Here is a 12,402-nt window from a genome sequence, read left to right as displayed (position 1 = left end):
AAGGAGGGTTAGGTTAGGCTAGTTTATACTTATCTTAGGGACGATCGGGATTTCCAGCGCTGTCGGGCTTCTGCTGCCGGGAACTCTGCTTCTGTCGGCTTGCCAATGCCGGAATCGAACCGTATTCCGACCAGAGAAACCTTATATGAAGATGCATGTAGCCATAGGGATCATTGTGCCTTATATAACTGTAACCCCCCCTTTACTCTCTATAAGGGACACTAGGTTACGAACTTCCATATAATCTCTTTTACCTACCCTTAACCTTTCGTCAAGGGGTGTGCCTCTTTTTGTTAGCAGTGCCTCCAGTATTGGTAGTATTCATGGGCCTACTTGGGAAAACCCTAGTGTATTGTGTTGATGTAGGTTATTTTCTGGTCCTTACCACCTTTGCATCAGTGTCACTCCGCCAAGAATTACAGGAAATGACAGCTTTATCATGGATAAATGACATCGATTAACAGTAAGGTCGTTTTTCCATTATAAGTCAGTTCACCGACATACCATTTGCATGCATATACACAATCAATTACCAGTGCAATACATTGGTACACACATAAATAAATGTCATTACACTATTTTAACTCTGAACATATCTTTGCAACATATTATTTCATGAAGGCTAACCGTTACTATATTTGGTTCATTTTCCTAAATAACCTTGTATAATTGGAGTCCAGTTCTCACTTATCTCCAGAAGTGTTTATAACGGACATCCAGCGGTTTCTATGTCCCTGCTGTAAAGAGTTACTTAAACCAATTTCTCAGGGTTCACATTTATATAAAGTCTAATCCACTGGCAAGGTTATAATAGCGGACTGTGGGCCTGATTCAGACTCGCTCGCGAGCGCACAGCACTCGCAAGCGGGTCGATGGCCCCCCATTGCGCATACGCACGCGGAGCCAGCTCCGGCTTGCGCGAGACCAGGCCAGCGACGGGCACTCCATCGCTACGGGTCTCGCACCAAAGTGGGGCAGCTGGCGATTGTGATTGACAGCTTGCCCCGTTTTGGAGGCGGGCAGGGGGGGTGGCTGGCCAAACAGAGGCGTTCCTAGAAAAATGCCTGCCGTCTGGGGGCGGCCCCACTGACATCACGAGTGATGTCAGTGGGTGAAATTCCGGCTCTATTAGAGCCGAAAGCTCACTGGGGCTTGCGGGAACAAGACCCTACCACAAGGGTCTTGTCGCAAGCCTCGATGCCATCACCTGGCTGTTTGCTAAAGCTGTGGGTGGTCTTAGTGAGCGGCCAGGAGGCCGTGTTTAAAGAAAAACAGGGACGCCCTGATTCAGAGCGAGCGCTCTCAAAGAGCGTCCTGCTCTGAAACAGGCCCTGTGTTTTCCAGAGATCCTTCATAAATATATTTGTTCCCGTCTGGAGTAAATTACATTGACATCTACTTTTTTCTATATTATCTACTCTTGGAAAGACCCAAGAGATGCAATCAAAGACACATAAGATGCAATCAATGGTCTCAAGGTCTGGTATATATATATATATATATATATATATATATATATATATATATATATATATATATATATATATATATATAGCCGATTTGGAGGTGTCCACTATACTAGAAACCAAAATATGGATTTATGTAGATTAGTATAGTCTCTGGATTCCCCAACTTTTAAATATTCTCTCGGTAAGACACTTTATGCTATTAGCTTCTTCTTTCCTCTAAAGTCTGTAATATAGTTGTACTTCCCCAACTCTTTTCTTAATTACTGCATATACTGTATATATCAATATCCCCTGTTATGGAGATTCTTTCAATGCCTGCTGTGTGGTGGGTACTTGGTATGCTGCAATCCGTCTAACCCCTTTAGCGCTGCTCAATGAACTCCAGACCACCGCTGTCCTTACTCTGCTAATGACATGACATGAAGACAAGGACCACCTTTTGTCTTGACAATTTCCTTCTATGCTGCTATCTTTCCTGAGCTTATAACCTAGGACAGCTCCAATATGGCATATCTGTCACTCCTCCGACTGCCCATAGCTACACTTCTGCCTCACCTGGCTGGGAACTCTGGCCTCCCCTTCGGACAGCTGATGTACACCTCCTTGTAGCGGCTGATCAGCTGCCTGACAGTAGTCTGTGACTAGCTGTCCAATACTACATCTGCTCAATGGAACCTGCAGGCAGCTGAAGGAGACCCACTGATAGCATCATACTGGCCTCCCTCTTCTGACTCCCAGTCACCAGTTCTGGCATACAGCAGCCCCATCAGCCACCTCTCCTGATGGGTGTCATCAGTGGCGGAACTCCCGGAGACAATGGAGTCATTTGCCGCCGGGTGCCAGCCCTGAAGGGGGCACCTGGCTCCATTGACCCCCGGCCATTCCGGGCACTGCTGAGGACTGGAGGAGCTACATGGAGAAGGAGCGCCACTGAACGGCGCTCCAGCTCCAGTGGCGTAACTACGGAGGGTGCAGCACCCCCTGCACCCTCCATTTGCCGACCGCGCCCGCTGAGTGTGTTACCAGCGGGCGCCCTGTCCTCTCCTCTCTCCCCTCCCAGAACCCCCCCCCCCCGGCGCCAGCCGGAGCTCACCCCTGAGCTCTGGCTTTCGGGTCCACAATGCACTATGGGAGTGACTTCATGACGTCACTCCCATAGTTACGAGGAACGGGCGCCGGGGACGGATGGCAGCAGCACTGGAGCGGGGTTTAAGGTAAGTATGGTTTTTATTTTTTTGCACTACTGGCGGCTTACTACTGGCAGCAGTACAGGGGGCTTAGTACTGAGGGCATTATAGGGGGCTTACTATTGGGGGCATTACAGGAGCCTTACTACTGGGGGCATCATATGGGGGCACTACAGGGCCTTACTACTGGGGGCACTATAACTGGGGGCACTTCAAGGGGCATTACTACTGGGGGCACTACAAGGGCATTACAACTGGGGGAACTACAGGGGCCCTTACTACTGGGGGCACTGCATAGGGGGACCACTACTGGAGGCACTGCATAGGAGAACCATTACTGGGGGGCACTACATAGGTGGGCACTGCATAGGGGTACCTCTACTGAGGGCACTGCATACGGTGACCACTACTGGGTCCACTGTATAAAAGGAACCGCATAGGGGGGCGGCGGCAGCTGGGGCTGGCATAGGTGCGGGGGGGGGGGTGAATGTTAATTTGGGGTGGGGGCACCAACCTTTATCTTGCCTCTGGGCACCTGGGATGAAGTTACGCCACTGGGTGTCACGCTGCTGCCACTAGCATCACAGCTCCTGCTGTGACATGCTCCCTCTCCTGCTCCAGCCTCCTGTGCCTGGCAGGGCACTGGGGGTGGTGGTGGTGGGGGGGTTTGAGCACTCTAGGAAGGGATCCCCTAACTACCTACCTCTCAGCTGCTGCTGACAGCTGTTATATACCTCACTATAACCTCACTATAACCGGATCCTCTTTTTCCTGACAGGAACCAAGTCACTCCCAGTCATATCACTCCGCCCCTTCTTCTATACAGTGCATGTGTATCCCATACACTGGGGAATATTTTTACCTCAAAAGGACACATATACACAAGTTATACAAATGTACATTCATTTATACACAAGTCACCTCAATAAACAATATAGTTAAATAAATTAACATATATCTGTAATCTGTATACAGTTTTACCTCACAACTTATACATATATTAAATATATATAGTTTATATTTTACCTCAGAATATTGTCATTAATACAATATTTATTTTAACCCTTAACCAGGGTTACATAACCAATGCAGGGAAATGGCACTGATTATACCATTTGAATGTATATACCTCTGATTTTTTTTTCCCAAGTATATAACAGCTACATAATGGGGGTAAGGTGCAATCAGAGAGATTGTTAGACTGTTTCAGGGAGTCGGGGAGATTGCTGCTATATCAGGGAGTTGGCCGGTATGGTACAGGAGTGTGCTCCCGTTATCAGGACACCACCTGCATCCCCCCATACATTCCTGGCTGGATCTGTTATATGCTTACAGTGTACCTGTTACATATATCAGCAAATATATGTAGGCAATAAGACATTATAGGGTGTCATTAATGGAAACAGGTCTGATTATTATGCAACAACCAATACATACCTCCCAACTGTCCTGCATTCAGCGGGACAGTCCCCTTTTATTTGGGTCCGTCCCGCTGTCACGCCCGCGGGCCGCAGTGTCCCGCGGTGGGGGGAAGTTGGGTGAAGCATACACCGCTGCAGAGCAGCGTGTATGCAGAGCGTGAATAGATGCTGTGCGCATGCGCACAGCATCTATTCATAGCATGGAGGGGAAACCCGGGGGCAGCCCAGCATCCCGGAGATGCTGGGCACACCCCTTAGTGATGTAAACGGGGTGTGCTGATAGGCCACACCCCTTTTACAGGTAGGCCACACCCCTTTTCGGGAGCACGCATGCCTTCGGCGCGCGGGTGTCCCTATTTGCAGCCTGCAAATGTAGGGAGGTATGACCAATAGCAACTAATCAGAGGTTTCCTTTTATGTTGTAAACTATACTAGTAAAAATAGCTGGGATGTGATCTAAAACTCAGCAAGAATAGCAGTAAAGCATATATTTCACTTTATGAACTCTCGTAAGAGGTGGGAATATGGAAATGGATCCCGGGATCCCCACCCCCTTATTTGTGGTATGAGACCGTACTGGTATTATAGATGAACTCACCTGATGTTGGGGCTATGTCAGATCTCTTCATGTTATTATTATTACACGGCAACAGGAATCTCTGTTGAAGATAATATGAGTTTAATAAACTTGAAGTAATAATGGAGCATAACCGCACAGTGGCTTTTGTACCCTAACACTTACAGTTTTATTATGTATGGGTCTATATGTGCATGAAATGAAACTTAAATTTGTCAGCTTGAATAGAGCTTCTGTTTGTAACCCTCTGATCTTGTTAAATAATATAATTCATTCCTTCGATCATTGCATATCGGCCAAAATAGACTTGACAGAGAATCCTTTAGTAACTTTTGGCTAATGCATTTTTTTCCGTTACAACAACAATAAAAAAATCTAAATATTTCCAAAGATATTTAGTGTATACTAAAAAAAAAAACAACATTAAGTATATTCTTTCAATTGCAAAGTCTTTTAAATATACCTTCAAATGTGAACCGGAAGAGATGATTATTACATACTGTTTACAATACTTCCTTGTCTTAATTGCTGTTCCCATTTATTGTTTAATTGTTCAGTTCCAAATGTCAGTGTGGACATCTCTTTGAATTACCAAAAGGGACAGATGACAAGGGACTAAAGTATAACTCTGCCCAAAAATTAAAATGAGACTTTGGGTGGAGTTAAAATTTCAGTGAATTAAAATAATAATAAATAAACTGAAGCGTGGGTGCATTACAGCCATTGAGGGACCTGGTGGATCCAGATGCAACGTCAGTAGGTACAGTTACTTTTTTTTAAAATTCATTTATTGAACACAATTTGCAACTAAAGTTTTATGATCCGTTTTTTTAAATGCTAAACTCACTTCCAAAATTATTATATTCAAATAGTCATTGCCTGGATGTAAATAACCTCTACTAGTTACACTGTTACTTTTTTTTTGCTATGCCAACAGTTTCAGAATCTGGCTGAGTGTTGTTAAACTTTTTTGTTGTTTTATTGTTATGTTGTTATTGTTTATATTACTATTATTATAATTTTTATTATTCATCCATCCAAGCGTAACAGGCATTTTTTGTCTATTTCTAAATATAATATTCTTACCGGATTTTGATTAATTTCTTTTGCTTTCTCCACTGGGTTTCCTAAAATGATAGGATTGCAGATAATTAGCGTACTAACTAACAACAACAAAAAATCTACATAAATTAACATCTTTTGCATTAGAAATTAAATGAATGACAACAAAATCCCAACTTTTTAATTTTAAAACAGTATATGAAAATAAAATACACAGTTCAGTGTTACCCTGTCATTCCACTGCAGCAATGATATTTTACAGTAGTACCGGCCCTTCATTACAGACAGCTGAAGCTCCTCCCACATCTATAGGTATATGTGTCCTGATGGGATCTCATACATGTAAAAAATGTGTTTCTGGAGGCATTCAGGTGCTGTGACATCCCTGTGTCCTGTGTGTATGAATCAACCAATCTACATTTCTGCACAGCAAGTATACAAAGCTATCAGTCACACTCTGCCTGCTTAGTTAGTGGCATAGTTACCAATTATCGGGTTTTATACACCATACTTATAATTTATTTTTGCTGTTATTTGCGTCAATAAGAAATTAGGTTTTGCCCAAATGTACTAATATACATATGCAGGGACAGGGACTCCCTGCGATGTGTAAGAAGTGAAATAGCGATAATTTCACTCCTTTTTCGAGTCCCCTCCGCACTACTGCACATGTGCAGTCTACTGACCACATGTGACTCCTGGCAATTTGTGCGTCATTTGCGGCGGCCAAGTTTGGTAAATCTGACAGATTTCACGCCCCCATACAGACCTATGGGGGCTGTGACTGCTGTCGGAAATGTGGTCCCTCCAAGGTACATTTGGGGGATATCCAGCAAAAACTGCTTAGTAAATATGCCACATAAATAGGGAACTACATTTCTAATAACATGGCATCTTGTTCTTGCGGAGTGAAAGAGAGCATGGTGGACACATTTTCAAAGGAGCAAATATCCGATGTGTCCCAATATATCTAGATAATTTTGTCATTGGAGTTGTGTTCTAGATAAAATCTAAAAAATTGTATGTATATATATATATATATATATATATATATATATAAAGGTAGAGCAATCTTGATGGAAACAGCATTCGGCAAAACATTTCAGACTGCTATTGAGAAATTTGAATTAAAAAAGTGGGAGTTACAAAAAAACGGAGGCGCAGCGGCCTAAGCGGAATGTATGGAGCAATCATCTGAGTGATTGGGAAATTTTCTGATGCAGCTCAGATTGTCATGCCAAGAGCCGCACCCATCGGCGTACCTATAATGGGCTCAGGATTTCGGGCCCACACTGACCCTGCACCCATATAATAATATACTTACCTCTCCAGGGTCCAGTATCGGTTGGCGCTGTTAACATAAATCACTGGGAAAATGGCGCTGGCCATTTTTCTGAAGATATGCACAAGTGCAATAGACATGTCTCCAGGAACATAGTGCAAAAAGTAGGTATGTTAAGCTTTGCTGTGCAGAATACAGAGCAGCCAAAATATGTATGTACTGATGTCTCTTCATTTAACTACCCTTCCGGACGGACATTGGTGTGGCTTTGCGTGATATGCTAAACATCTGGTGATAAGGTATCACCGCTCATGATAAGGTGTCACAAGGTGTACAATAGAGCTCTATACAAGGGGCAGGCAACCTGTTGCTGCTGTAGAACTACACATCCCAGCTTGCCCTAACAGCAATACTGTTAAATCGTTCAATATAAAAGACCCATATTGCTGTCTCTATTGAGAACTATGGGGACGGAAGCTGAGCATGGGAAATGACTCTAATAGGTGCATTATATAGTTCTCATATAGTAACGATACTTTCTTTTTTCTTAAACAAGTGAAAAGTAAAACTGTCGCTGGACATAAGACCTGTGCCCTGTGATACATAAAACCCGTCCTGCTGAATAGCAAAAACTTCCACTAAACAAGTAACAAAACAAAATTTGCTACAATCTCTCAGACAGCAGAATAAAATCATGGCCTGTTCCTGCATGTGATGTCACAGTTGCCATGGTCACCACCAATCATTTCCTTCCACTGAGCTCGGAGATTATAAATTAGTACATACATATCACAGTATTTTTTATTACATTAAAACCTGGGAGTAAACACACCATGTTCCCACAAAAGCTATGTGAACAGCTGTCTCTAAAATCTGCTTTCTAATTAGCAGTGGCAAACGCAGAATTGCTAGAGGGGGGTTTTCAAATACTTATGTGGCCAGTCCATGAAGAGGGCATAATTAGCACTTAACCAGCTTTATATGCATCATGCAAAGTATATTGTGTGTCATAATTCCAGCATACACAGGACCAGCGATCACAGTAAGCCATTATATGTGTCATACATAGTGTATTGTGTGTCATAATCCCAGCATACACAGGACCAGCGATCACAGTAAGCCATTAGATGTGTCATACATAGTGTATTGTGTGTCATAAATCCAGCATATACAGGACCAGCGATCACAGTAAGCCATTAGATGTGTCAGTAGGGCCATCCTGCCTGAGCTGAATGTTTTTATTGCAGATGTAGCCAGAGCATGGGAGCAAGTCCGGGTGTCTGGGGGAGCAGCAGAAGAACCTACCACTGCCCTGGATATATTTATGCACTGAATTAATAATTAACCCTATTGGACGTCTATAGCAGTGCACCCCTAGCAGTGCATGTTTTCTAGTTGGTGCACAGGTGTATATATTACTTGCTGATACATGTTATCATGTTAAAAGAACCACAGGTGGTGCTAATTATTTCATTTGTGATACTGAGAACATGCAGCACTTGTCAAATTCTATTTTATTAATATCTCTATTGTGGTCATGGTGTGGGCTGGGAAGGGGGGTTTCCAAGCAACCGGAATATGTGAAGCGCAACGTAATACAGTATGCTGGTGCTATAGGTAAATATATATAATAAATATTTACACTACAGTTATAACTTGTGCACTGGTTTCTTTAGAAGTAGCAGCAGCTTCTTTTTGAGGGTAGGAACACAGTGCTCGGTGGTGAGATTGGCTGGAAATTAAGGGGCACCAGCTAAAATCTTGCCTAGAACAACAAAGTAATCAGGGCCGGCACTGGCAGCAAGCTCGGCCCTCGGATGTCAAGCAAAAGCATCAGCAATTGATTACAGCATTCGTGCAATTTGCAATCAATTGTGTATAGAAATCTTTCCCTTTTTCAATCGATTGCAGGTTGTACAATTGCCACAATCGATTGAAAAAGGGAAAGATTTTTATACACAATCGATTGCAAATTGCACGATTGCTGCAATCAATTGCTGATGTATGGGGGCCTTTACAAATGAGAGGTAACAATATTACTCTAATAAAACCCAGACTATTTTCTTGTGTGTTACATTTCATTACACTATATTGTGTACTAATGTAACATTGCGACTGTCACATTTACTGCCAGTTGTCAAACTCTATCTATACGCTACAGATGGGCATAAGCGTATATACATTATACATATGATTTAAATAATAAACAGAATTTCTGCAATTTATTGAGATGAACATATCTTGAGATCTTGATCTAAACATACGCACATCAGAACACTTTTAATATGTCTTATTAGTATTTAGGGGCTATTCATCATTACTAATGAGCCCATTACACAAGCCCATTACACAAAAGTCAATTACACAATTTACTTTTCGCCGTCATCTGAGGTTTTGCCAGCGATAAAGTATCGTGCTCGTCCCCGCTATTCCCCGTATTCAATTTCATTTTGGCGAAAACGGGACCCGGCGAAAAGGGAATCGGCGAAAAGTCCTGTCATTTTTGAGGAAATCAGCCTAACACCTCCCAAAAGATGCTCTGACATGGGGGTTCACTATGGGTACCCCCGAAAATCTCTGCTAAAGGTATGTGGGGTCTTTAAACGGTCTCAATAGGTGCTATATAGTGTCTTTGGTAAAGTGGTGAAGAATAGCATTTAGCAACTTTTTGTGAAAAAATAAGTAGTCCCATCAAATTTGGAGTACATGAAAATGGGTGCAAGCATATTGTAAAGTGGTTTAATGTGAAGTTTTAAAAATCATGTAAAATCCACCTGCCGCAACCACCTGCAGTCAAAATACACCTGCCGCATACTTGGGGACCCCCCCCCGCCCCCCGAGTCTATTTCACTAGTTTAGAAGCTTTTCTCCAAACTTTTTTTCTTTTCGACCCCTAAAATGAAAGTACCTTTTTTGGGGTGTCCTGTGGTCCTTTTTTAATTTTTTTTGACACAGAATAAACTTTGGGGGACTGTCCAAGGGGTGCAGGGTGGTTTTTGGAAGTCTGTACCCCAAAACCCCAATTTTGCACTTGTTCTCGCCACCTATTCATTAGTGATACTTTATCATGGGTTCGAACCTCTGACTTTCTGCACTGTCGAAAAGTCGGGGAAATTGAATACAAGGATAAGTGGAAAATGTGAAAATGATGTAATCGGCTATAACGTATCGCCAATAACGGCTTTTCACTCCAAATTGAATATGGCCCTTAGTCTGTATTTCGGCAGGGTGTTACTGATCGTGGCGACAGCTGCTTTTTGGAGCAGCTGTCCCTTTATCGGAGCAATATTGAATTGCTTTGGTAATTATGTATCCACCACGCCAACTCATGGTGAGCTGGATACTTAATTATCTGGGTCCAGTCCAGATGGCCCCCGATGATACATAGGCCCCTTATACGACATACAGTATTAAAGGCTAATTAAGGGGATTAAGGGCCTGATTTAGAGGTGTATGCAAATTCTGTCGCGGCCCTAAATCCACATCTATGTCAGTGATCTCCATGTGACAGGAACGCCGTGCTTGAGCCTATTTGGTGACACATATCAGTGATGATGGAGATGGGTTATGGAAAGCGAAACAGTGAGTGACATTACTTAGGATTAAGAAATAGTGCGGCGAGCATGAGCACTTCCAAAAATTCTGCCATGGAAATATCTAGCTAGAGAATATTACCCCTAAAGCTTTGAGACCCTACTCATTCTGTGAGGAAATGTTATCTTGCACTTAAGCTTGGTACATAGTGAAAGATATAACACCCGTTAGTTTGAACAGGCGATATATATCTATAGTGATTGGCCGGGTGTGTACAGCAGATATATCTGTGAATGACATATCGGATCAGCCCTGCAGCACAGCAGGTGGCCGGCAGATCTGCTGGTGTGTACAGGCGACCCGCTGTTCATCCGTATACATGCTGTGGGATCCGGCGATGATTGACAGCTCAACTGGGCGGGCAGACAAATTGTCAGATAGGTCGGCCGAACGGCCGACACGGAGACCTAATGTGTACCCAGCTTAAGGAGTCCCAGCATATCTGTAGATGGACACTGTGTATCAGTATAAGCCTGTGTCATGATCTAAACCTTAGTGGGTAAAGAGGACTGACACAAGGGTGGTACTACACAAATGGAATTACCCAGATATCTACTCTTCTGAAAAGGAGTGAATTCTATAAATATATGACCAAGGGGGAGACGTTTGAACTTGAATAGTTGCCCAAAGCAACCAGTCAGCCTGCGTCATTTATCTAGTACAGCATTTGAAGTGACAGAAGTTGATTGGTTGCTTTGGGCAACTATTCAAGTTTATCTCTCTCCAAGCCTTGATACATATCCTTGTAAGTCCCCCCATTACCATCATCATCATCATCATCAACACGAAATTAACTACACCACGCTTATGGGATGCATACATAAATGCCTCTCAAAATGTGTATTCTAAAGATACATTTAAGTCAGAGTTTTATCAGGAAGAAACTTCCTTTTCACACAGTTTGAATCTTTTACAGCCGTCTTATCACCTTGGGTGCAGACTAATCATTACAGCAGTTGGTGTTTGAAAATCGCATCTGTCTGTTTGATGGTTGTTTTAAAATCACACAATATACCGCACATTAATACATCACACCAGGGGGTATATTTACTAAAGTGAGAGTTTTTAGAAGTGGAGATGTTGCCCATAGCAACCAATTAGATTTTACTTAACATTTAACTAGCACCTTCTAGAAGATAATAGCTAGAATCTGATTGGTTGCTATGGGCAACATCTCCACTTCTAAAAACTCCCACTTTAGTAAATTTACCCCCCTGAAGTCTGAGTATAACTGTAAGTACCTGCATCCAACAACTACAGTGTATTAATACAAAATGGATCTTAATTACAATGGACTCCTAAATCACAGTCCCAATCTCCCATTACTCACCGTCCACAAGCATCAATGAGAGTGAGGCCAGGAGGCAGAATACTGCTCCGAGCTGGACCCCCATGGCTGGGATCTTCTGTGAGGCTTCTCTGTGTCACTACGTCCGGTGTCACTAGCTCTATACGTTGTTACAATGGAGAAATGCTTCTTTATGCCCCTTTGCTGCTTTTATACTAATTTGAGTGGGACTGATAACCCAGCAACCATAAAGTGTGTTATCATCCTCACCTTTGAGAGCTGAAGCCCGGCCTAGTATACGATAAAAGCACAAACATTTCAATGCCACACTTGTAAAATGTTATCTGACACGCTGAGTCGCCCAGCAGCGGCTGTCACTGTATGTTAGGATAATGTATAGCAATGGGCTCAGCCGCTGAGGGGCTCATTCCCTTCCTTCCTGGAGGTACCGCGCAGTCTGCTCCCCTCACACATCCATAGTAATTCAGCAATTGCCACAAACATCACATCAATGGCTAATTT

At 43.0% G+C, this 12,402-nt stretch overlaps 1 protein-coding gene across 1 annotated transcript in view; it reads right to left on the bottom strand.

Annotated features, from left to right (window-relative positions):
- The window catches only part of LOC148532314 (phospholipase B1, membrane-associated-like), a 243,485-nt gene extending 231,499 nt beyond the window's left edge, over positions 1 to 11,986 (bottom strand). The window contains exons 1-4 of the mRNA XM_088467994.1: positions 11,923 to 11,986; positions 7,535 to 7,636; positions 5,741 to 5,781; positions 4,676 to 4,736 (exon numbers count right to left, since the gene is read on the bottom strand). Coding sequence (XP_088324120.1) covers positions 4,676 to 4,736; positions 5,741 to 5,781; positions 7,535 to 7,636; positions 11,923 to 11,986 — 268 coding nt within the window. The remainder of the gene's footprint in view (positions 1 to 4,675; positions 4,737 to 5,740; positions 5,782 to 7,534; positions 7,637 to 11,922) is intronic.
- Between the last annotated feature and the right edge of the window lie 416 nt (positions 11,987 to 12,402).

This window comes from Taudactylus pleione, unplaced genomic scaffold (assembly GCF_031769625.1).
Source record: "Taudactylus pleione unplaced genomic scaffold, aTauple2 ptg000079l, whole genome shotgun sequence".
NCBI classification, from domain to species: domain Eukaryota; kingdom Metazoa; phylum Chordata; class Amphibia; order Anura; family Myobatrachidae; genus Taudactylus; species Taudactylus pleione.
Note: the sequence above shows the minus strand (reverse complement) of the source record. Positions and strands in the feature narration are given on the sequence as shown.